The 25793-nt window shown below is 49.8% G+C and overlaps 1 protein-coding gene across 4 annotated transcripts in view; it reads left to right on the top strand.

Annotated features, from left to right (window-relative positions):
- Positions 1-25493, top strand: part of LOC6503784 (chromatin modification-related protein EAF1) — a 38454-nt gene extending 12961 nt beyond the window's left edge. For 2 of the 4 annotated variants that reach the window (XM_032452724.1, XM_001963712.4), the window contains 12 exons: positions 903-1155; positions 1251-1445; positions 1507-2305; positions 4713-5266; positions 5342-5508; positions 6296-6845; positions 9659-9780; positions 9842-9916; positions 10547-10734; positions 13849-13940; positions 14358-14550; positions 19390-25493. In XM_032452724.1, coding sequence (XP_032308615.1) covers positions 1027-1155; positions 1251-1445; positions 1507-2305; positions 4713-5266; positions 5342-5508; positions 6296-6845; positions 9659-9780; positions 9842-9916; positions 10547-10734; positions 13849-13940; positions 14358-14550; positions 19390-20198 — 3873 coding nt within the window. In that variant the 5' untranslated portion in view covers positions 903-1026 and the 3' untranslated portion in view covers positions 20199-25493. Of the gene's footprint in view, positions 1-902; positions 1156-1250; positions 1446-1506; positions 2306-4712; positions 5267-5341; positions 5509-5564; positions 6255-6295; positions 6846-9658; positions 9781-9841; positions 9917-10546; positions 10735-13848; positions 13941-14357; positions 14551-19389 lie in introns of those variants that run through there. The other 2 variants (XM_032452726.1, XM_032452727.2) reach the window with 2 other exon arrangements.
- Positions 25494-25793: the final 300 nt, after the last annotated feature.

Below are 25793 nucleotides of genomic sequence, written 5' to 3'. Positions count from 1 at the left end.
CCATCACTGGGTCCGCAGCTGGGAAACTCTAGACTCCGGACTGACCCGCCTCTTGGCCAAAATCAATTTTAATTAGAGCTCCCGCTGAATGATGTACGAATGGCAGTGCATCCTTTGTCAGAACCTCATTAGCATGCCTCATGTGACGGCCAAAAATGAGAGGGAAACCAAAGCCCACCTCCAGTGGTCCTCCGGACCTCCGGAAAAAACCAGCATCGCCGTGGAATAACTTTTTAGCCGGAAACAGGGACCGGCGTGACATGACACCTGCAGTGTCCTTTCGGGGAAACTTCGACGCGGCTGTCTGATAACTTTTCAATCGGAAGAGTCCTGGGGAATGCGGAGGGCCGGACTGGGCAGGTCGAAGAGTATTCCAGGTATTTAGGCCCTCCGGTACCGGTAATTGAAGCTGAGTAGCAGCCACTGGAGTGGAGATTGGGAAGTCATTGTGGAAATATTTAAAACAAAGACTCGATCTAGACCTCGACCTCCACCTCCACCTCGACCGACTCATGTTCATGTCCACGTAGTGAGAAGAAACGCACTTCTCCCGCACTCGTTGGGTTTGATCTAAATCCTCTAAATGTTACTTACAAATCACCCACTCACCTAGAGTCCTTTAGAGCTCATCCTAGAACTCATTTCCGGGCCAAAGATCATCCAGAGCTTTCGGCATGACCTTCACAACAGTTGCAAAGGATAATTGTGTTTCTGCAGTAATGTTATTTTTTTAACGTTCTATGTGTTCCGTTTTTGATCGTTTTTTTTTTTGAATTCCTTTCTCATTTCCGGCCCGAACTATCGCTTCCGCTTTCGCTGTCCTTTTCTAACCTCGACGCGTGTTCTCTTCTTGCATGCTTTCTGGTCTGCGCGCTTGCCTTCGCCGTCGGACCAAAAAAAAGAATAAGTGTTAAAAAGAGAAGGCTGTAGGCGCTAAGTAAGAGTACACATATACATTACACAGAAAGAGATAGACAGAGAGTGAGAGTAACAGACAGAGAGAGAGAGAGAGAGAGAGAGTCAGAGATGGATACCAAGCTGGAGGCGCGGGGCCAGTTTCCGGCATCCTTTCCGGACACGTTCAAGAACTTCTTCGCCATGATGAACGAAGACGAGGACCATGTCGGGCTGTTTGCCAATCTGCTGGAGGACAAGGTAGCCCACAGTCGCCAATTATCGTCTGTGCCTGTCTTAGCCCCTGTTGTAGCCCCTACTGACCCCCACCCTTTCGCCCCCTCTCGCCCCCCCAGGTCATTCCGCGTCACAACACTCCCATGCAGCCCCAGCGACAGCGATGCGGCGGCAGCCTCCGCAGCCACAGCGGTGGCGATCGAGCGGACCGCGGCGACCGCGCCGAGCGCCTCTACCAGCAGCACCTCCAGAAGCAGCAGCAGCAACTCCAGCAGCAGCAGCAGCACCAGCAGTCGCAGCAGCAACACATCCAGGTAAGGCTCCAAATAGCCGGTAAACCCGCTCTGGGATTCTATTCCAGCTATCCCCCTCCAGCAACACAACATGTCCGTCTATCCGATGCGCGGCCGCAGTGGCAGCGGCAGCGGCGCCGAGCTGATGATGTCCCGGGACGCCCGCTACGGCCCCACCTCCGGCAGCCGCTCCAACTCGCTGCGCCTCAACCGGCAGCGCGCCACCAGCTTCAGCCAGAACGGCCTGAACCGCCTGGGCTTCGGCCCGGTCCTGCTCGGCCCGAACGTCAGCTCCAGCAGCAGCGGCAGTGTCATCGACGTGACCACGGGCGTGGGCGTGGGCGGCGGCGGGGATCTTCCGGCTGTATTCAACAGCCAGCGTGGTGCCGCCGGCGGCAGCGGCGGAGGAGGCTCCTCCGGGAATCAGAAGGCCGCGTCCGGCAGCTCGAAGTCGGAGAGGAGCGGCAGCAGCAGCGGAGGAGGCGGCGGGGGAGGAGGCCTGCTCTGCAAGCACATCAAGTACTGCTGTCTGCACCAGAATCCCTCGCAGTCGCCATTGGAGGCCCAGCAGCAGCAGCAGCAGCAGCAGCCGAAGCAGATGCTCGTCACCTTGCCCTGCGACTGCCACTTGCAGTACCAACAACAACAGCAGCAGCAGAAGCGGATGGGGCCCGACGGCGAAGACAATGGCGGCGGCAAGCCCTTGAAAGGGTACGGCTATGGCTACGCTCCGGCGCCGCCCGTTAGCGTGGGGCTCCCGAAGAGCTCCTCCAGCGACGATCCGGGCTCCTCGGTGGCAGCGGCGGCCAAGGAGCGACTGGAGAGGATCGAGCGGCAGGAGAAGCGGCACTCCACCATCCTGGAGAGGGCCTTTGATTTCGGTGAGTGCTTTTGGAAAGATGACTGTTATCCTTGGATCCCCAATTTAGTCCTTAATCTAGAGCTAAAAATATGAACTCAAGCAATATCCTTTCCAAGGAGCAGTTAGTCCGTTAAAAATAGAACTGGGTCGCCGGAGGCGATTCGCCATTCCGGCGGAACACGCAATCGCGGAACACGGAATGCTTCCTCGCTCGCTCCACTCCTGTTTCAGTTTGCACTTTTCGGTTCGCCAATCTCGGCCAGCTGGCTTATCTTGGGGCTTGATTAGGGAATTAGTCACGTGTTAGTGGGCCACGCCCAATTTACACGAGGGGGCCGTCCGGAAATGCGTGCCCCACGGCGGAGCAAGGCCCAAATGCAGTTCCTTTGCCGGACTTGCCGTGCAAGCTGCCCGGTCACTGCCAGCCTCGTCCTGCGCGTCCTGCAGCTCGTCCTGCAGGCTGGCAGGTTAATTAAGACTCCGGCCCGGACTTGTTACGGCCCGGAAACTGACAAAGCGACAACTGGCCCTTTTCTGCCGCAGAGTGCCGGAATGGCTGCCAGAATGTGTGGTGCTTTGAGGTGACAAGGACTCCGGACTCCGGACTATGGACTATGGACTGCGGCCTGCGGACTGCGGACTCTGGAGTGGCAAGGATGAGGCAGCCGTGGCAACATAAGTGGGTTACTGAGTACATTTTGCAGTTGTACCACAAAGGACAACTGCAGGGGAGATAACTTGTTGTTCAAAAGGATAACTTCTTTCCAATCACTTAGCAGCTGCAGGACTCTGTCAAAGCCAGCACTCTCCATTGATGTTTGCAGAGGCCGATTCCGAGTCGGAGTCCGAGACGGAGTCCTGCGCCTTTGACCGCAAAATGTGTGCGGCTTAGATAAACCGGGTATCGTATTTAATGAACTGTGAGTGAAGACAAGAAGGACCTCCTCAAAGCAGGCAATCTTTTAAAGAAATTAAACATATTCCTGGGAATCGTGTCGGCCCTTGTCTCTGCCGGCCCTCTTTAAGGACGGCATGTCAAGGCCACCGGCCGGAAGCAAGGATAACCAGAAATTAAACATCAACTCAAAAAGTGGCAAATGAAGAGTATAAAGCGAAAGGGTCCGCCATTTAGTCGTCCTTTTTGGGGTTTTATTTTGTTGTCCGGCAACCGACAAAGTTAAAATGGGCGGTGACATTGACGGGTTACAAGGATAATCGGCTCTGATGCTCTCAGGCTCCCAGGCTCCCAGGCCAGCAGGCTCTGGGCCATCACCTGGCTGACAAAATGGAACTGCGACAGCAGGACTCCCTCAACTTTAAGGATGGCCAGGCTCCGGCCAGGATTTCGGATCCGCTTTGTCCGCTTAATTGCATTTGGAAAACTGTTGAATGGATCCGCAGACTCATTTCTATAATGGATGGGTCCTTCATGGTGATTAATTCGAGTGAATGCGGCTGAAAATGTGTTTTCCAACTGACAATGAATGGGTTTTTCCGTTCGCCTGGCTCCTAGCCATGACCCCTGACCCCTGACCCCTGACCCCTGACCCGTAAGCTGTGAGGTATGATTAATCGCCCGTTACGGAGCAGAAACAAAAACATCCTGACAAACGTCCTGGCAAATGGAAAACTCATTAATCGAATGATTGAACTGCAGCTCTGTCCGCGAAAGACACTTGTTGGGGGGAAGCGCGAAGCGTAAATGCAAATTCAGGACCTTAGGACCTCAGGACCCGGGGCCTGGCGCTAATTAAGAGTAAGCACCAGGACGAAAAAGCCCCGCCAAAGCCGGCTAGACAAAGTCGGAGTCAGAGCCATGTAATTTAATCATAAATACGTTGAAAACAATTTTTATGGCCACCCAGTGGCTGTATATCCTGGCGGGTTGCCTGGCATTTCCAGGACAGCCACTGCCACTGCCACCAGAGCCACTGAGCCACTGAGCAGGATGCCTCATGTGTGGCGGCCGTCTCCCTCCTTTCTGCCAAATTCAAAGTCTAACCAACAATTTTTACGGCACGCCCACCCACCCAGCCAAAGTTTATTAATTTTTTCTGGCATTTCGGCAAAAAAAGGAGCCAGGATGTAGAAAGAACTGAAGCCCGGCCATAAACATGTAAACAGAAAAGCAAACACGCCGCCAAACGGCGAACGCCCACGGCCCAGGACCCAGGACTCGGCCCAGAAAGGACTTGGACTTGGACTTGGGGAAGTGTCTCGAAAAAGTTTGCTCTTTGGGGTCTGACAATGGAAGGCACTTTCATATTTGACTTTGACTTGGGCTCTGGAAGCATAATTCCCGGCACAAGGACACCTGCCTGGTAGGCCACAGGTGTGGCGGGCGCTCCTAAGTCCCTCTGACCTCTGGCATTCCTTTGTCTCAAATAGTTCGGGTGTTTGGTTTGATTTTGATCCTTTCTTTTCAGACGCCAGTTGCGATGAGAGCGACAGCATCTGCAGCAGCACCCCGGGCCCTGTGCCCTCGCCGGCTCCCCACCAGCTGGCCTACAACGTGCTCAAGCCGATCCTCAAGCAGCCGCAGCAGCAAAAGCAGCAGCCGCAGCAGATGCAGCCGATGCAGCAGCCCGTGCCACACGTGGTGCACCGTCTCCTGCCCACTCCGCCGACCCACGGCGGCCTGGGCGCGTTCCACACCCGGGAGGCGGCCCTGCAGCGCGTCCAGCAGCAGAGCGGCTTCGGGAGTCGTCCCAACCTGACCCCCGCCGGCGGGAACTACATCCAAGGTCCCAGTACCTCGAACGCCGCCGGCTACAACACCGGATACAACGTGCAGCAGGAGCAGCAGATGCAGCAGTACGACTACGAGCCGCAGGAGCAGCAGGACTACATCCAGCAGGAGCAGCAGGACTCGCAGGATCAGTACATGGAGTACGACACGGAGTGGGAGAGCCAGGAAGCCCCCCCTCTCACCACCTACGGGGACTTTCTCAACGCCGCCCAGAATCCAACCGGCAGTCGGGTACGTCCCTCCCCTAATCCCTTTCTCAAGTCTCTCCCAGGCTCATCCCTGAATTGTGAATCCTATCCCCTGCAGCAGAGCCTGCGAACCCAGAAGTCTCCCATTTTGAACCGACGACGAGCCTCGTCCATCGCCGCCAACTGTCTGACCTCGGACTACACCGGCTACGCCAGGAACAGCATCGGAGGAGCCCCGCTGGGCAACGAGGACCTGCAGAGGATTTCCCACAGCAGCAGTGCCAGGTAGGAGTCCGTTTATTTCGGGTTTTGGGCCGAAAGTAGCTGCAGGTTTCTCCCAGTGCTCTCTGGGAAGGCCCAAGAAAAGATAACAAAGTGGCAGCAGCTGGAGGAGGAAGCCAGGCAAAGCCTCCAGTCTGTCCAGCCGCCCAGCCACCCAGCCACCCAGCCGCCCATAAACAACAAAAAATGATAATTAAAAACTTGGCCAACAATACCAGTGGAGGAGGGGGAGGAAGGCCACCTAATTACCTGACCCGGCCACTGTGTGAACTCTGGCCTCCTCGGCCCAAGGATGTGCCGGCATTGTGCCATTGTCCTTGCCGCGCAGGCCGAAGGATGAATTGCATCCACTTGGCTGTGCCTGGATGTGGAATGCGGCAGAGATTGCATTTCAGATGCTGTGTGGCTTCCCTCGCAAAGTTTGTGGCCAGGACTTTCAAATCACTTGCTATTTTTTGGCCAGGCCTCTGCCGCGAGGCGGGAGATGTCCCGAAAATAAACTTGTTGGGCTAAATTGGTGGCTCACTCGCTCCTGGCCGGCCCAGTGTGGCCTGGGGAGCCTGAAAGCCTTTTGTGACCGGCTTCTTAAGAGTTAATTGCAGTGCGGCCGGCTGGGCTTGTCCTGACTCGTCCTGGCTCCGCCCAATCAGTATTCATCAGCCCGCTAAGTGGGCCAATTAGGGACGAAAATGCAATTGGCCAGGACGAAAAGGATACACAAAATGCTAAAAAAAATAAACCTCTAGCTACGATTTAGGCTTAATGTTGTTCTCTTCCCTGATCCTTGCAGGGACCGCATGTCCTTGGCCGGAGTCCTGACCTTCCAGCAAGCCATGTCCGGGGCCGTGTCCCCGCAGTACGGCACCGTCGGCTCCCTCAACCCTCCCGGCAGCGGGGACATGATGATACCGGGACCCGGATCTGGAGGCGGGCTGCTAGGCGGCAGCTCCCTCAACGTCACCGTGGGCGTGGGCCTCCTGGGCGGCTCCAGCACCACCTTGGCCGCTGTCGCCGAGGTCACCAGTGGCCCGGACGCCACCGACTCGCCAACCGGCGACTCTATCGACTCCCTGTCCCCCATCTCGGAGGCCATGGGCGGCTCCAAGTTGCAGCAGCAGAAGAAGAAGCAGCAGCAGCAGCAGCAGCAGATGCAGCAACAGCACGTGCCGACCCACTTGCCGCGGGAGCGGGAGCGTGGGGTGGGTGAGTCCTCCGGGGCCAGCACGTCGGTGTCCGCTCTGGCCGCCGCCGTGGTGGCCGCCTCCCACGCGCCCGGTAGTCGCTACCTGGCGGATCGGCAGCGGCTGAGGACCTCGAGCATGCCGGCGGAGAGTCGCAGGGTGAGTAAGTAGGCGGGACGGCGAACCGCAGCACGAAGGACGCAGGACCTTAGTAAGCTTCGCATTTATTTTAACCGATCTCTATACGCCGAGCACTTTTCTCAATTCAAAATTTGGGTGATACGATTACGAAACAAATAAGGGTGAAATTTACGGTGAAATATTCTGAAATCAAGACTCAAGGACAATTATTTAATTCGAGTTTTAGAAAAGGGAACTGCCTGATATCCTTCTATTTCGAGACAAATTTACACGACACCAACTCGATGCTGTCCAGGTTATTTAGTTCCTTTGGTTGTGTGCTACGTGCAGCTATTTACTCCATTTACTGAACCACCTAACTAACTAAACTCACTAACTAACTAAACCACCGGAAGAGAGACAACAAAAGTACGGGGAAAGCGACCAACTGGCTGGAAAAGTGGCACTTTGCATTTCAATATTCACCTGCCTGTCTGTCATCCTTTCGGGCTATTTCGGGCCGGGTTCTTTTGGCGCCAAGTCATGCTCGGGCCATATTAGTTTCGGGCTCAAACGGCCGGCTCATGGGGATTATCGCACTAACAACAAGGACATCAACAAGGACAACAACGCCAGCGACAAGTAATTGCAACTTGGCCCGGAGAACAAAAGCCATTTAAGGACACCCATTAGCACCAGGGAGCAGGCAGTCAGATATTCCTAATAGCCGGGCCCCCGCCCCCTCAAATCCTTAGGCTCCAAGGATAACACACACTCGCCTGGGAGTGGGTGGGCCTTTTTTTGGGCCATGTTTGCAGCATTCGGCATGACTGAGCATTTGATACACGACCCTCTGCTGCCGGGTCATTGGCTCAGCCCCCTTCTGTACTGGCACAACTGGCAGGACTGCGAGGACTGCCGGGACTGCCAGGACTTCATACTTTGCCACCTGCCTGGCGTCTTTTTGCCGACTTGGCACATTGAAGAATATCTATGGTTGTGGTTGCTGGTGGTTGTCGGGCGAGTAAGCTCTTCCGCCGAAAATATGAGGCACATTCCCGCACAAAGTATCCTTTCTTCATGAGTGTATGCTCTCCGAAGCAATCCTTTAAGCAGGACTTGCTTAAAGCCGCCCTTTCCCTAACGAGTGCAGCGCTGTGAGTCGTTGGGAGGGATTTATGGCACATCCTGGCCCAAACAGCCCAGCCTTTCTTGTCTGTCTAGTCGCAGCAACTAATGTAATTAGTTTGTGAAATTGCTCGAGTGAAAATGGTGCAGCGCGTGTGCTACGTGCAACTGCTGCACCTGCTGCTCCACCTGCACCTGCTCCTTGCCAGTGCCACATGGGAGGACTCACAGAACGGAGGCGGAAGGACGAAAGTGGAGCAGGCGAGGCGAGCATTGACCCGTGCCGGGTTCAAAGTCTTCATCATTTTCACGTGAAAGCCGCCGCCGCCGTCGCTCGCAGTCGCAATTGATTCCTGGATGCGCTGAAAAAACAAGCACTCACCAAAATCCTGGCAGTCCTGGCAGTCCTGGCAGTCCTGGCAGTCCTGGCTAGTGCAATTAAAGTGAGCGCGAACCTTCGGCAGGAATCAATGGCGGAGTCGGCATTAAAAGCGGAATGGTGTCAAGTGCTCCATGCACTCGACGGCGGAAAGAAAGGAGCTTGTCGACTGCAGCAGTCCCCAGATCCCTTCCACTCCACTACCTCCTCCGAAAGGACGGGGCTCCGAAGCCCACACACCCACAGACCCTGAAAGATGTATCCAAAGGGAGCAGCTTAAAAAAGACAAACTGTCTTTGGGCCTGTGTGCTGCATACTTTTTTGGGCCCTTCGGAAGGATGTCCTTTTTGGGGGACAGACTGCACTCGTCCTGTCGAAAAACTCGAAGCTCAACCAACTTTTGTTCGAGTTGTTCGAGTCGTAATCCCCGCCTCGGCCAAAGGCACCAAAAGGACGAACAGGACGAAAAGGCCCAAAAGGCCAACCGCAAATACATATACCCTGCATTCGGAGTGCCTGCCCCCGCGGGGAAATGTGTGGCACTGCAATTGGCAGGAACAAGCAACGGCCACATGCCGCTCCCCGAGGTCCTGAGCCAGAGCCAGAGCCAGAGCCAGCCTCCGGCCACTTTCCATGCGCCATCCATCCATTCAAGCAGCCAACCAAACAGGCATCCATCCATCCGTCCGTCCATCCTTGACAGGATATGTGCAACCAGAGGATTTTATTCAGACAGGGAACTCGATGCATCTAATTGAAACCATTCCAGCCAGTCGGTCGAACGGGTCGAAGAGGGTCCTGTGGGCGGGGAACTTGATTCCAGCTAGGAATGACGGCAAGGACAATGCATTTAATAAAATTTTGGCTTTGCCATCCTGTCGGTCGAGTTTCATCTTTTTATAATTGCTGAGAATGCTATACGAGGGGAGTTTTCGTTTTGCCTTTTAATTCGAGGCACTGGAATCTTTTTTTGATTGAATATTTAATTCGACAAAGGTCGTAGAGGAGTCGAGGAGTACAGGAGTCGAGGAGTCGAGGAGTCGAGGAGCAGAAGAGTCAAAGAGTCGAGGAGTCGAGGAGTCGAGGAAGAGGAACTGAAATGGTTGTGGAATCGTCAGAGTGATATAGGATATGCAGAGTAATATATTTTGAAAAGGCAGTCTTTTAAAGACAGAGCCATGTTTTTAGTTTGTAAGAAACAAGTTTTTTGTCCCGAATCCGCATCCGTATCCGATGCCCCTAGTCCGTAGTCCATAGTCCGTAGTCCGTAGACCGTAGTGGTAGTTGGCGAGGTGGAATCCCTTATTTAGAGCTGTCTACTCCTCCGGGCTTGTTTACTCTGCAGCCTCGTTTAGCGGAGATGCGGCGCTCGGCGATCCATGCCGGGGACCTGGACATGGAGTACTACCGTTTGCGCAGCTTCAGCATCACCTCGCACGGTGTCTGCAACCTGGGCGATTCCTTGAGGTGAGTCCCTCCTTTAGGAAGCTCTTGCTTTTGTCTCTAAATCTCCCATCGCTCCCGGCAGGAGTCGCAGGTCGCGTTCCATCAACTCCGTGGCATCGACGGGCACTTCAAACAGCGGCGTGGACCGCCACAATAGGTGAGTACATCGAGTCGAGATCGGGGAATCAATGGCTGAACGAGTCTATGAATGGTTCGTTGGAGGCCAAAGTGGCTCGCAATAAATTGTTTATAAAATGACAATAAGCCCGGCAAGGAGGCCAGGCAGGTCCTGGCAGCACGGCAGCACGGCGGCATGGCAGCACGGCGGCATGGCAGCACGGCGGCATGACGACAACAATGGGAAACGTGCGGCATTTTCACGGCTACCACGTCGCGGCACAAACACACTAATTTCGCACAATTTCCGCTGCCATTAACAACGACGCACACACACTCCACGGATGCGTCCTCCTCCCGGCAGGACTGGAGGAGCCGAAAAGATGAAGATGAAGATGAGTGGCAACAATGCCTTGGCATTTTCCATCTCATTGTCATTGTCAGAGAAGCCCCATGTCCTTGCCACGCCACCGCCGGGGCTGTCAGTTCACTTTGTTGCGAGTAACAAACGGCGGCTGCCGCTTATTATTGTTATTACCCCGAGTCCTTGCCCCCGCCTCGCAGGTCCTGGATGTGTGTTTCTTATTCCCACAATATATTAAAGACGAAAAATCCCCCTAATTACATTACAATTCTTATAAATTTCTCCCCGAAACCGAAACTTTATTAGCAACGCATCGCGCGTATCCGGCGAAGTCATCGACGGGGATCCTGCCGCCCAAGGACAACAGCAGAACGGCACGCCCTCCGTCCCCGCCTACAAGGTGGCCATGCTCGGCGGCTCCGGCGTGGGCAAGACCACCCTGACCTACCAGTTCACCACATCCGACTATATATGCGCCTACGACCTGAGTCTGGGTAAGTCCTGTTCGTCCTTCCATACACCCCCCCATCGTCCTCTTTACTATGCGACCTTTAATCAAACACATTTGCATTTTAATTATGCCACAAAGTCATAAAATATGAAAAGCTCGGGCGCTAATTTCATTAACTTTCGACTGGCAAGTGAGTGGTCTGGGAAGGAAAACCGCGGAAGAGAAAACTGACATCCTGCTCCGTTCGAGTAGGTTCGAGGGGGGGGGAGTAGGTTCTCCCCCGAAAGCCACTTAAAGTCAACACATCCTCGGAGCTGGTGGAGCGAATCAGAATTAGCCGCACAACTCCCAGTTTTCATTCAAAATAATGGAATCATTCAAAGCCACCTTGGCCGGAAAATGCATTTAGCTCGCTTTTCTGTTAACAGAACGGAGTGGCCACAGGTGGACCAATAATTGGTTAATAAATTGGAGGCCAAGGATGCGCCATGCCAAGCCATGGCATGTGGGGGATTGTTGCTGCTCCAGACCTTCTGGACCAGTTCTGCTCCTGACCAGACCTGGCCTCTCCCAGCTCCCCCGAATTAATTCAATTCCAATAATATCGAATTACCCTTTCGTTTCCCGAAAAGCAAGTCTTTATTCGAGCGTGTATCGAGTCGAGTGCCTGGCTGGCTGGCTGGCTGGCTGGCTGGCAAGTAATTACTGTTGCCTTATCCTTTGGAAACTGGCTTGAGTCTGCTCTCGACAGGATGCGACCGAGGACTGGGGGAGGATTAAATGGCATTTGGTCCAGAGGGGCTGTTGGGGATGGCAGGGGTTTTTAAGAAATTCGATCAACTTGAAAGTTCTACGAAATCCCAGGAGACCCGGGCTCCCAGCTGAGGCAATAATTAAACAACTCGACTACTGTTATTTGTTGCAACACTGTGTTGCAATTGTGGCAGCACACGTGCCACACAGCCACTGTCTCTGCTGCACAAAGGTGGGCTGTTCAAATCTCCGACTAAACCGCTTTCGGATGACCAGTTTGGTCGGAAAAACAATTACATAGTCGGCTGGAAAAGCAAATGCAGTTCCTGGTTGGCCAGCGCCTTCCGTTCATTAGGCCACAAACTGCCACGCCCCTGTGGCAGTTCGCTCTCCACACTCCACACTCCTCCGCCCCGCCAGCCAGGACATGTGGCTCGCGTGTGGCCAGTGGAGTCTGTTGGGGCGCGCTGGCTAATATCTCAAAGAGGTCCTGTGCCTGTGATGGACTCGGCGCCCACGCGGAAACTGGCCACTCGCTCCGCTCGGGAGCTCGGCATAATAAAATTCCTGCTCCTAATTGCCCCAAAGGTTCGGCGAACTATGCTTTATGACTGTTCCTGTTTAGGCCTCTGCCATTGTGGCCATTGTGTGCGGGGCCGGGCTAAGTGCCGATGCAGGACCTCTGCATTGGGCTTTTGGCAACACGCAAGTTCGAGCCACGTTGCATGGCCAATGGCCAATGTTTCCGGCCATGTTTTGCCTCGCAGTTTGGCCTTTAGTTGGGACAGTTGGTGGATTTATGGCGTTTCATGTCCGACTCAGCTTAATCTTGACCAGGACGTGTGCTCCGATTTTAAAACAAAGCTCTTAGTCTTTCCAGCTAATGCCAACTCGCGTGTTTGGTTAGTTCTGGAAGGCTTATCTGGCAAACTTAATTGAAATGTTGGCTTACACCTGTTGGCCCAAATAGATAGTCTGGCCTTTAGTTTGGGCCAGATTTCTTGGCTCAAACACTTGTATAATTGCTTCGGCAATGGCATGACTAATCGACTGAGCCTGGATCCAGGATACGGGGGACACCCGGGCCTGCCATTAGGCGGCTTCTCCCACAAAACAACCGTACAGCACCTGTGCCTTCTTTTCTTTTCTGTTCCTTCCCTTCATTTTTTTCTATTCAATTTTTGCGGCACCGCCTCCGCACGGAAAATTACTTGCAACATGCAAATTAACCAGAGGTGTGGAGGAGCGGCCAGGGAGCTGGGAGCAGGGAGCAGGGAGCAGGGAGCAGGGTGTCCGTCCGGATGCGGGTCGACTGTCGTCTAAATATTTGCCACAGCTGAATGCAAACAGAGTCGGACGCAAACTGCAGTTATTGTCGCCGCCCCCATTGTCCTATTCTTCGTTATCCTTGCCGGCTTCCTCCTCTGCATCCTCGCCAGTATCCTCGCCAGTATCCTTGCTATCCTGCTGGCTCGTGTCAAAGTGCTGACACAGCGCGGATTGGGCGGAGCTCAGGCACTGAGCGAAATCGGGCACAAAAACAATAGAGCTTCAAAGTGTAAACAAAATCGAAGCTAGGGGGAGTCCTTCAAACAGGCAGTTCATAAATATCCTGTATCCGTGTTGGGTATCTAAGGGGGAGCATAAATAGTTGGTAATCGTTTCTGCGAGTGCCTCGGTGACGTGGCTCTTTACGGCGACAAAGGCTTTACGGTCCCAGACCCGGACCGGATCCGGACTGTGGAGTTTCCACGTTTTATGGCTCGAAACGGGTCTCTCTTAAAAAACGACTCAATGACAGGGCAGAGCCACCACCCACCAATTGCGACGTTAACTTGCTGGGCAAATAAAATCACTTTGATTACGGTTTTATGGTCGCCCCGCCCACTAGCCCACTAGCCCACCGCTCCCCAAACCAGCTAGCACCAGCTTCGCTCCTGCGAAAGGATTGTCGCTGCAATTTGATCGATTTTAGCCAGTCCGCGAGTGTTGCAACTTGGGAGAGTGCCACTGCATTAAAGGATACTGGCCATAGAGGACTCTACACAGAACAGTCCTCCCACACATGCACACCTGTCCGGGTGCTTGGCAGTGGCGATTATTTTGAAAGCATTCCTTTTCAGCGGAATCCTGCCAACTCAAAACTTATTGCAGCGCACGGGTTGCTTTTTCAATTAGATTATTCTGCGATGTAAATGGGAGTCCTTGCCGTGGTTCGCAAACACCGATTAGCAAGTAAGTTTAATTTGCTAATTTGCAATTTCCCGGGAAGGTCCTTGTTCGGGGGAGAATGTTTTCAGGCGCATCGCAGATAGTTGCGGAATATTTAATTAGAACGCACCTATGATGTGCGCGATAATCCTTCCATTAGCGTATTATTAACGGCCATTGTTCTCCCTTTCAGATGACGACTACGGCCAGAAGACCGTCTCCGTCCTGGTAGATAACATTGAGACGGACTTGGAAATTATCGATCACCCAGCCTGCGAGATGTCGGTAAGTGAGTCCTGTCCCTGGCTTCGTCCTTTGTCCACACAGAGATACTTGATTGCGCTGCAGTCTGCCGCCCAGTGGGTCAAGCTGCGCCAGCTTGTGGGTTAAGTGCCATTCATAGGGGCATTCTCCATTCCGTCGCCCCTCTGTCATTCAGTCCCTATATCATTTTGTCATTCCGTCATTGTGGCATTGTGGCATGGTGGCGGCCTGCCATGTTGTCCCATCTGCCGCTGGAAACAGTTGTCAAATGTCATTAACACTTTGTCGCTCCTGCCGGAATGTTCTGCCGCTCCGACAGGACACAAGTGGGGAGAATTATGGTGGCAGAATTATGAATAAACTGGGGCATCATGTGTGGGCCTCGACTCTGGGCATCCGCGGACAGAACTGCCACCAGTAACAAATAAATCCTTCCAGACGGAGGCCTTCTGCGCCACCTACAACATCGACCTCTTCGTGGTCGTCTACTCGGTCGTGGACAAGAACACCTTCAAGGCCGCCGAGCGGGTGCTCCAATACCTCAAGGAGAACGAGATGCTACTCACCCGCGGCGCCATCCTAGTCGGCAACAAGACGGACCTCGAGCGACACCGCCAGGTCTCCAGACAAAGTAAGTACCCTTCTTTCGATATAATATAAATATTTTATGAAATAATATAAGGAATCATTATATCAATCATAAGAGGTATGCCGTTAAAGGATTTCTACTTCCCAATTTATTATTTTTTTTTACAATTTTATTTTTGGTCTCCACAACTATGTATCTCCATTTCCAAGGGAGTCCATCGGAAAAATTTAAAAAAAATCGAAAAAAAATTACATTCCAGGGTTTTGATGCAGATTGAAAGAGAATTCTTCCACGATTCTAGGATGGTATCCCTTTTTGGAATCGGATAAATATTCCCCAAGATACAGCCTCCGCAGTGGCCATATTTTCGGTCTCCCCAACTTTCTCCATTTCCAAGGGGGTCCATCGGAAAAATTTAAAAAAAAATCGAAAAAAAATTACCTTCCAGGGTTTTGATGCAGATTGAAAGAGAATTCTTCCACGATTCTAGGATGGTATCCCTTTTTGGGATCGGATAAATATTCCCCAAGATACAGCCTCCGCAGTGGCCATATTTTCGGTCTCCCCAACTATCTCCATTTCCAAGGGGGTCCATCGGAAAAATTTAAAAAAAATCGAAAAAAAATTACCCTCCAAGGTTTTAATGCAGATTGAAAGAGAATTCTTTCACGATTCTAGGATGGTATCCCTTTTTGGGATCGGATAAATATTTCCCAAGATACAGCCTCCGCAGTGGCCATATTTTCGGTCTCCCCGACTATCTCCATTTCCAAGGGGGTCCATCGGAAAAATTTAAAAAAAATCGAAAAAAAATTACCCTCCAAGGTTTTAATGCAGATTGAAAGAGAATTCTTTCACGATTCTAGGATGGTATCCCTTTTTGGGATCGGATAAATATTTCCCAAGATACAGCCTCCGCAGTGGCCATATTTTCGGTCTCCCCAACTTTCTCCATTTCCAAGGGGGTCCATCGGAAAAATTTAAAAAAAATCGAAAAAAAATTACCCTCCAAGGTTTTAATGCAGATTGAAAGAGAATTCTTTCACGATTCTAGGATGGTATCCCTTTTTGGGATCGGATAAATATTTCCCAAGATACAGCCTCCGCAGTGGCCATATTTTCGGTCTCCCCAACTATCTCCATTTCCAAGGGGGTCCATCGGAAAAATTTAAAAAAAATCGAAAAAAAATTACCTTCCAGGGTTTTGATGCAGATTGAAAGAGAATTTTTCCACGATTCTAAATTGGTATCCCTTTTTGGGATCGGATAAATATTCCCCAAGATACAGCCTCCGCAGTGGCCATATTTTCGGTCTCCCCGATTTTCTCCATTTCCAAGGGGGTCCATCGGAAAAATTTAAAAAAAATCGAAAAAAAATTACCTTCCAGGGTTTTGATGCAGATTGAAAGAGAATTCTTCCACGATTCTAGGATGGTATCCCTTTTTGGAATCGGATAAATATTTCCCAAGATACAGCCTCCGCAGTGGCCATATTTTCGGTCTCCCCGACTTTCTCCATTTCCAAGGGGATCCATCGGAAAATGTAAACAAAAATCGAAAAAAATTACATTCCAGGGTTTTGATGCAGATTGAAAGAGAATTCTTCCACGATTCTAGGATGGTATCCCTTTTTGGGATCGGATAAATATTTCCCAAGATACAGCCTCCGCAGTGGCCATATTTTCGGTCTCCCCGACTTTCTCCATTTCCAAGGGGATCCATCGGAAAATGTAAACAAAAATCGAAAAAAATTACATTCCAGGGTTTTGATGCAGATTGAAAGAGAATTCTTCCACGATTCTAGGATGGTATCCCTTTTTGGGATCGGATAAATATTTCCCAAGATACAGCCTCCGCAGTGGCCATATTTTCGGTCTCCCCGACTTTCTCCATTTCCAAGGGGATCCATCGGAAAATGTAAACAAAAATCGAAAAAAATTACATTCCAGGGTTTTGATGCAGATTGAAAGAGAATTCTTCCACGATTCTAGGATGGTATCCCTTTTTGGGATCGGATAAATATTTCCCAAGATACAGCCTCCGCAGTGGCCATATTTTCGGTCTCCCCGACTTTCTCCATTTCCAAGGGGATCCATCGGAAAATGTAAACAAAAATCGAAAAAAATTACATTCCAGGGTTTTGATGCAGATTGAAAGAGAATTCTTCCACGATTCTAGGATGGTATCCCTTTTTGGGATCGGATAAATATTTCCCAAGATACAGCCTCCGCAGTGGCCATATTTTCGGTCTCCCCGACTTTCTCCATTTCCAAGGGGATCCATCGGAAAAATTTAAAAAAAAATCGAAAAAAAATTACCTTCCAGGGTTTTGATGCAGATTGAAAGAGAATTCTTCCACGATTCTAGGATGGTATCCCTTTTTGGGATCGGATAAATATTCCCCAAGATACAGCCTCCGCAGTGGCCATATTTTCGGTCTCCCCAACTATCTCCATTTCCAAGGGGGTCCATCGGAAAAATTTAAAAAAAATCGAAAAAAAATTACCCTCCAAGGTTTTAATGCAGATTGAAAGAGAATTCTTTCACGATTCTAGGATGGTATCCCTTTTTGGGATCGGATAAATATTTCCCAAGATACAGCCTCCGCAGTGGCCATATTTTCGGTCTCCCCGACTATCTCCATTTCCAAGGGGGTCCATCGGAAAAATTTAAAAAAAATCGAAAAAAAATTACCCTCCAAGGTTTTAATGCAGATTGAAAGAGAATTCTTTCACGATTCTAGGATGGTATCCCTTTTTGGGATCGGATAAATATTTCCCAAGATACAGCCTCCGCAGTGGCCATATTTTCGGTCTCCCCAACTTTCTCCATTTCCAAGGGGGTCCATCGGAAAAATTTAAAAAAAATCGAAAAAAAATTACCCTCCAAGGTTTTAATGCAGATTGAAAGAGAATTCTTTCACGATTCTAGGATGGTATCCCTTTTTGGGATCGGATAAATATTTCCCAAGATACAGCCTCCGCAGTGGCCATATTTTCGGTCTCCCCAACTATCTCCATTTCCAAGGGGGTCCATCGGAAAAATTTAAAAAAAATCGAAAAAAAATTACCTTCCAGGGTTTTGATGCAGATTGAAAGAGAATTTTTCCACGATTCTAAATTGGTATCCCTTTTTGGGATCGGATAAATATTCCCCAAGATACAGCCTCCGCAGTGGCCATATTTTCGGTCTCCCCGATTTTCTCCATTTCCAAGGGGGTCCATCGGAAAAATTTAAAAAAAATCGAAAAAAAATTACCTTCCAGGGTTTTGATGCAGATTGAAAGAGAATTCTTCCACGATTCTAGGATGGTATCCCTTTTTGGAATCGGATAAATATTTCCCAAGATACAGCCTCCGCAGTGGCCATATTTTCGGTCTCCCCGACTTTCTCCATTTCCAAGGGGATCCATCGGAAAATGTAAACAAGAATCGAAAAAAATTACATTCCAGGGTTTTGATGCAGATTGAAAGAGAATTCTTCCACGATTCTAGGATGGTATCCCTTTTTGGGATCGGATAAATATTTCCCAAGATACAGCCTCCGCAGTGGCCATATTTTCGGTCTCCCCGACTTTCTCCATTTCCAAGGGGATCCATCGGAAAATGTAAACAAAAATCGAAAAAAATTACATTCCAGGGTTTTGATGCAGATTGAAAGAGAATTCTTCCACGATTCTAGGATGGTATCCCTTTTTGGGATCGGATAAATATTTCCCAAGATACAGCCTCCGCAGTGGCCATATTTTCGGTCTCCCCGACTTTCTCCATTTCCAAGGGGATCCATCGGAAAATGTAAACAAAAATCGAAAAAAATTACATTCCAGGGTTTTGATGCAGATTGAAAGAGAATTCTTCCACGATTCTAGGATGGTATCCCTTTTTGGGATCGGATAAATATTTCCCAAGATACAGCCTCCGCAGTGGCCATATTTTCGGTCTCCCCGACTTTCTCCATTTCCAAGGGGATCCATCGGAAAATGTAAACAAGAATCGAAAAAAATTACATTCCAGGGTTTTGATGCAGATTGAAAGAGAATTCTTCCACGATTCTAGGATGGTATCCCTTTTTGGGATCGGATAAATATTTCCCAAGATACAGCCTCCGCAGTGGCCATATTTTCGGTCTCCCCGACTTTCTCCATTTCCAAGGGGATCCATCGGAAAATGTAAACAAAAATCGAAAAAAATTACATTCCAGGGTTTTGATGCAGATTGAAAGAGAATTCTTCCACGATTCTAGGATGGTATCCCTTTTTGGGATCGGATAAATATTTCCCAAGATACAGCCTCCGCAGTGGCCATATTTTCGGTCTCCCCGACTTTCTCCATTTCCAAGGGGATCCATCGGAAAATGTAAACAAAAATCGAAAAAAATTACATTCCAGGGTTTTGATGCAGATTGAAAGAGAATTCTTCCACGATTCTAGGATGGTATCCCTTTTTGGGATCGGATAAATATTTCCCAAGATACAGCCTCCGCAGTGGCCATATTTTCGGTCTCCCCGACTTTCTCCATTTCCAAGGGGATCCATCGGAAAATGTAAACAAAAATCGAAAAAAATTACATTCCAGGGTTTTGATGCAGATTGAAAGAGAATTCTTCCACGATTCTAGGATGGTATCCCTTTTTGGAATCGGATAATTATTCCCCAAGATACAGCCTCCGCAGTGTGCATCCATACATATCTCCGGATTTCCAATTTTCTAGGAGGCCCATCGAAGAAAAAATAAAAAACAAAAGCCCGTTTTATATTATATTTATAATTGATAATATATTCCATTTAAGTATGTGCCATTTATTTGACTGCAACTCCCGGACTAAGGCCTGGGCTGAAGCCACTCTTTGAAAACCGCATTTTTCTTGTATTTTTCATTTCAGTGGGTCGGAAGGTGGCCAAGGAGATCGCATGCAAGTTCATTGAGACCTCTTCCGGGCTGGACCACAACGTGGATGAGCTGCTGGTGGGAGTGGTGGCCCAGGTTAAGCTCAACCCGCAGCGCCTGCGGCTGCTCACCGAGCTGGAGCTGCAGCGACTAAACCTCCAGAGCACGATCCAGAAGCACCGGGGTATGCATTTGCCGGTGCGGCGGATGGTGCGGCAGATGAGCGTCTGCCAGGGCGACGAGGAGACGCTGGGGGGCTTCGATGATCTGGCCCTGCAGCTGCACGGGGGCGACCGGATAGACAACCCCAACCGGCGGCCACTAAACCTGGAGAGCATCCTGCGGATGGGCGGGGAAAGCGACCTGGAGGAGGGTGGAACGAGCAGCGGCGTCAACATTGGCCGGCTGGGCAAGTTCGAGATTCTGGCCGCCAGTCTGCGGCATCGGCATCCGTTCCGGAAGCGTCGCTCGTTCGACGGCGCCACCACCACCTCCACGGCGGCTGCTGCGCTGGCTGAGCTGCAGCGCCGCCAGCAGCTGCGGGCCATGGACGACTCCCAGCTGGGAGCACGTCGAGAGGAGCGGTACGGAGCGGTGCGGGACGGAGGCGCCAATAGCGATGACGAGGAGGATGGTGACGGCAACGGCGGCGGCGGGGGACGCAGGAGCAGCTGCAATCGGAAGGTGGTGAAGAAGCTGACGGCCAGGACTAAGGTGTTTATATCCTCGGTGCTGCGCTTCAAGAAGGCCATCAACCTGAAGCGGCGAAGCTCCTCCAGCTGCAGCGATCTCTTTGTGATTTAAGGCGAAGGATTGGCTGGAGGCTTGTCTGGGCGAGAGGATCAGGAGGATCTGAAGCCCCTGGAGGATATGGAGGAAAAGGAGGAGAGAGACTGACTGTATATAGAAGCAAAGGCACGGAGGACGAGGATCACAGAGGAGGACGAGAGGACGAAGAGGCGGAGGAGGAAGGGCAGCGGCAGAAGGCGAATCAGGGGATACATGATACATGGGATGGCGAGGATAACCACCTGGCAGTGGATCGGATCGGATCGGATCGGGAGTAGGAGAGGAAATATCGAAACAGCAGCGCAACCAAATGGCGGTGGCGACGAAAGCGGAAGCGGAAGTGCCTCAACCGGAAGCGGAAGCAAGCAGAGGATGTTTACGTACGGCGCCGGAGTCTCCGGGCTCCGGGAGCCGCTAAACCCACACTCACGCACGAACACGTATAGGGAAGAATCTACAGGGAGGAAACCTAATTATAGACACAATTTCGAATCATTATTTATCCGAGAAATGCGAAATGCAAGCAAACACACTTCCAACCACAGCCAATTGCAGGATAATACATTTTTGCAATTGCAATTGGCAACAAAATTGTAAGACACAACACACACCACACCCACTGTCCTTTACCAAAACCCCAAAACCCCAACACCCCAACACCCCAAAAACCCAAATACCCAAATCCCGAAAACTGAAAATTCCAAGACCGGCAACTGCGGACAATAATTTTGACCATACCCGAAAAATAGTAATCCCGAAAACAGGTCCCCAGAAACGACACTCGGAACGAAACCAAATAAATAATAGAAGAAAGAAAGCTGAATTTGTCGGAATACGTAATATGTATTACGTAATAACCAAAAAAAAAAATAATAATAGTCGATCAGAAGGGGTAGACCCACTGAAGGGCAAGAAACTGCACTATATTTTGAGAGTCTTGTCCATTTTGTCCACCTATTATTGTTTTTCGATTAAACGCGTGGTTTCAAACGGAATTTAAGATAGGAAGAACCCAAGGACTAGAGCCCGAGAAATCGGGAATCAGGACGGAGAGAAACCACTGAGAAAAATCGGAGTGCTCTTCGATCTGCAAGGCACTCGACAGTATACACGTATTAAGCAGCTCAATTTACAGATTTTGAGAAGAGCTGAAAATATAAAAAATAACTTAACCAAAAACGAAGCCAATGAGCAGCTCAAAAAGGGAAAACTTTAGACTTAATTCTACGCTGAAGAAAAAATATTAAACTTACTATTGCATTCTTTTTGATTCTCTGTGTGTATCTATTTGAATTTCTGCATGACTTTACCCGTTTTTAAATGTTTTATTAATCTGTGTTTACTTTGACTCCTTTTTTCTCTCTGTGTACTGTACTGTGTTTACCGTTATGCTTTACGTTCTGCAACTGTCAGCTTTGAATGCGAATTCCGTTACTTGATGTTCCGTTACTTTTTTAATGGCTGCTCGATTGGCCAAGTTAGCCGATAAACGCAAAAACTTAAGATGGTACCTATTCGATAGGAAGCAGTAGTTGTCTAGCGCCGGGATTTAGCAAGAGCAAGAGGAAGAGGAGATGGGCGTACATTTTTTTGGGGCGCCATTATCATAACCAAGATCTTGCAAATAAGTACATACATACATACATATTTTTTGAACAGTTCTCTGTGTTGTGTGGTATTGAAATACCGAAAATACCGTTAGTACTCTACACAAAATGAATAAAAAAAAAACGCGAAACTGCAGATTCCCGAGTACAGATTAAAGGAGGAAGGGGGAGGAGCGGGCTAATCCGATACTAACTTAATATCCAATTTGGCCTAGAGTTCGATGCATCGGATCGAGCTGACAAAAAAAATCTGGCTAAAAGCAGTGACAGTAACTGAAAATGAGACTGAAACTGAAACTGAAACAATTCACATTAAATCACATCTCTGATGACGTGACAGAACGGCTAGCCCCGCCCCTCCTCTGGAGCCGGCGATGCCCCTAAGCTTCGAGCCTCGCCCCCTTGGCCCGCCCTCGGCCCGAGTTCCACTTGACGTGGATGGGACTCAGAGCAGTCGAGTAGAAACCTTAATGAGCTTAACCAAGGTCCGCAAAAACGAAATGAAACGTATTAAAAAAGAAGGGAAACAAAGAGGAGGGCAGAGGGCAGAGGGCAGAGGGCAGGGAACAAGGGGGCAGTTGCTCGGGGGGTGGCACCTTCTTTAGCTGTACGAACCTGCCACACTCCCGCCACACAACTGTACCGCAAGCCCACTAATACCCTTTGACAATACACTTAACGGATAATGATGAGTTGCTTCTCTTCGATTCGGGGACAGAGACGAAAAAATCTGCATATGGGAGAGGGAGGTGGATTGGATTGGATTGGAGTGGGAGTGGGAGTGGGAGTGGGAGTGGCGTGGGAGATAGTTTGCTCAAATGCAATTATTTCATTATTCGGCCTGGGTTCACCTGAGATCTGGTTATATTTTAAATCAACCGGACTGAGACAAAGGCGAAGGAGAGAACAACAATGGCGTCGATTCCGCCTCCATTGTGAAATCTCCCTTGCACTCCTGGTGGAGATAGCTAATGCCTCTCCAGAACCAGAGGCGTTCGAGGGGAAGGTGATGGCGTGGTGGAGACGGAAATGGAGATGGAGATGGAGATGGGAGAGTGGAGTGGGCGGGCGGGGAGTTGTAACAAAACCAGGCCAAAATAACTGTAAACAGCGACGGCCGGAGAGAACAAAGCGGAGAAATAAGCTCAAAGTTTCCACATTGTTTTGGGGCTGTGTGCACAAGAAGCGGCAGCTCCAACCCACCAACACCAACACCAACAGCAACACCAACAGCAACACCAACTACAAGAAGGGCTCTGGGTACAGAAAGTCAACAAAAACCAAACACAAAAAACTTAAACAAATTGAAAATGAACACACAAGAACACACTAGCGTGCACGTCCACACACACATAGACAGAAACACAGCAATGTCCCCTTGAAATACATACATACGTACGAATATGTGCATGTGTGTGTGTGTGTGTATGGCAAACAATGGAAATATGGAAAATGCAGGTTGGGGAAATGGGGAGATGGGAGGATGGGAGGATGGGAGAGTCGGAGTCGGAGTCGGTGAAGGTGGAAACTCTCCTGGGAAAGCGGCAATGTCATCGGGAGAGATTCCATCAGGAAACTTAGGCAAGTACTTAACCGAACTTGATCGGTGGAGAGTCCTGGACGGCAAAATAAGAACGAGATGGCATCGGAATTTCAGGAGGAGGACCAGGAACAGGAAGAGGAACAGACACAGGAACAGGAACTATGTATGTTACAAAAAAAAACAAAAGAAAGTGAACGGAACAACGAATTGCGAATGACCTGAGAGGGAAATGCCAACCAATACTAGTGTAAGGTCGCACGGCAAAGGTAATACCTACTACTTTGTACTCTTAAGGTTATTTTAATGCATTTTAAGTAGACTTACCACTTACCACTTACCACTTACCACTTACCTATTGAACTTAGCCCGCTAAGCTAGACCTTGATCGCCCCATTCGATAAAGTATACGTTAAGTTTGCACTACTCTTACGGCCCTAAAATGTCATTAGCCTGCAAGTTATTGGACTCATTTAGCTTAGAAGTATGTATTTCTGTACCTTAAGCTCTTTTCTTCCACCGAAGCCACTTAGGTAGGAAGCCGCTGCGCCGAAGCTGGTCAGTATGTACACCTGCAACAGAAGCCGCTTTGAGAGGTTGCAACTCCAGAGCCTTACAGCCTTAGAGCAGGTCCTGCAGGAGCCGGGACTCGGCTGCGCGCCACCTGATAAGGGCCAGAAACAATATTGAGGGTGAAGTAATGAGATTTGAAGGACTCCGACGGCAGTCCGGTCCGGCAGCAAGTGCATTTTCCCAGGCAGGATGTGTGCGAGGAGGATGTGTCGTGTGGAACTCGAAACGAATCGAAACTGTGCCATTAACACGGGACACGGGACACGGCACGCCCACACGGACAGTTGCTTAACCCCCTTCGGAACTTAACCCACTACTAACTTCTACTTCGAAAACGAGACTGATTATATTGATCCCCCTGACCTTGACCCCGACCCTGACCCTGACCCCTGACCTCTAGCGAACGGATCTCACACTTCTGGCTAACCACTGACGACTACTCTCCCCACTCTAATCCTTGGATCCTTGAATCCTTACACACAAATCCTCTACACGAAACAAAAATGTCAAGTTACAAGAGGAGAAGACACACGAACAGAAGTTTACACATATATATCTTATAGAATTATATACCCAATATTATATACATATATGTATACATCAATAAATATACTACAGGATAACGAGCAAGCATATATAATATATTAGCGATACAGTGCAAGGACACAATTTACACTCCAGTTTCAGCCGCTCTGGCGCAAGGACTCAGAACCTATTGTACGACACATAAGTTAAGTTTCGAACCAACTTTGTACGAATTTCGGGCGCGGGCCAGATCCCAAGACCGCCTAGTCCGGGCACCCCCACTACTCTCAACCCTACAAGTTGAGTATATCATTTAAGTGTGATACGCGAACGGAGGTGGCTTTAGTTGTAATTAGAAGTCCCAGTCCCAGTCTCAGTCCCAATCCCAAGTCCCCAATCCTCAAACCCCATCCCTGCGTTAGATCTTCCCACTTTTGCTCCGTTCGGATCAAATCAAAGGCGCCGCCGGCCCAAACCAAGCAAAATTTAAAGTTAAAAAGTAGTAGAGAGCCCAACCACTTTTTAAACTAACAAAATTGTTTACAAATCAAAACTTATCGTAGTCGGATCTATATACACAGCAGATATATACAGCAGATATATACAGCAGATATACATAAATCAATTTTTTTCGATGTACGTTAACCGTTTATGAATGTGTATTTGTGTGTGTTACCACCACTTTATATCGAGCTATAATGCTATAATATTATTGTGCAATTCGAAAGCGAACAGAAAACCAAGCAAGAGCGAATATCTGCCGATATGATTCCCAGCCAGTTCCCGCACTTTAACACTTTCCAGGCAAGGCAATTGGGTCTGGTATTAGAGGCAGTCGAAGGTTCTATCGATCGGCGGGACGGATCGGACGGCGGCAGAGGATCACCTACATGACCACGTAGCATGCTAGTCCGGCTGTCCCCCGATTTTACCACGTACTCATTACGTTTCTTTGGTCGATTGAGGCACAGCCGTTCAATCAAATTGAACGGAATATTTTATCCAAAATAAATAAATATTTTACTCTATGTGTACACTTACGAACAATTAAAGCTTATATATGTACGACGAGTCCATTTTACTGTCTGGGGTGCTGGCGTCTGGGGCCAGGAATTTGGCAGTCTGGCAGCTAATCAAGCCCGGATCCTGGGCTGCGAGGCGCCACCACACATAACTGCAACGCATAGTTTCTAATTAAAAGTTTAGTCCTCCTGCGGTAAGGACTCCTATCCTTTCCCTGCCTTACCTCTGGAATTTGACAAATGGCGCGCCGCTTAATCACCCCCATCCGGCGGATTCCGGACCCCGGATTCCGGAGAGAAAGCGGCTCCATAAATGACTAATCAAAATGCCGAGAAGCCGGAA

Source organism: Drosophila ananassae, chromosome XL (assembly GCF_017639315.1).
Source record: "Drosophila ananassae strain 14024-0371.13 chromosome XL, ASM1763931v2, whole genome shotgun sequence".
NCBI lineage: Eukaryota > Metazoa > Arthropoda > Insecta > Diptera > Drosophilidae > Drosophila > Drosophila ananassae.
Note: the sequence above shows the minus strand (reverse complement) of the source record. Positions and strands in the feature narration are given on the sequence as shown.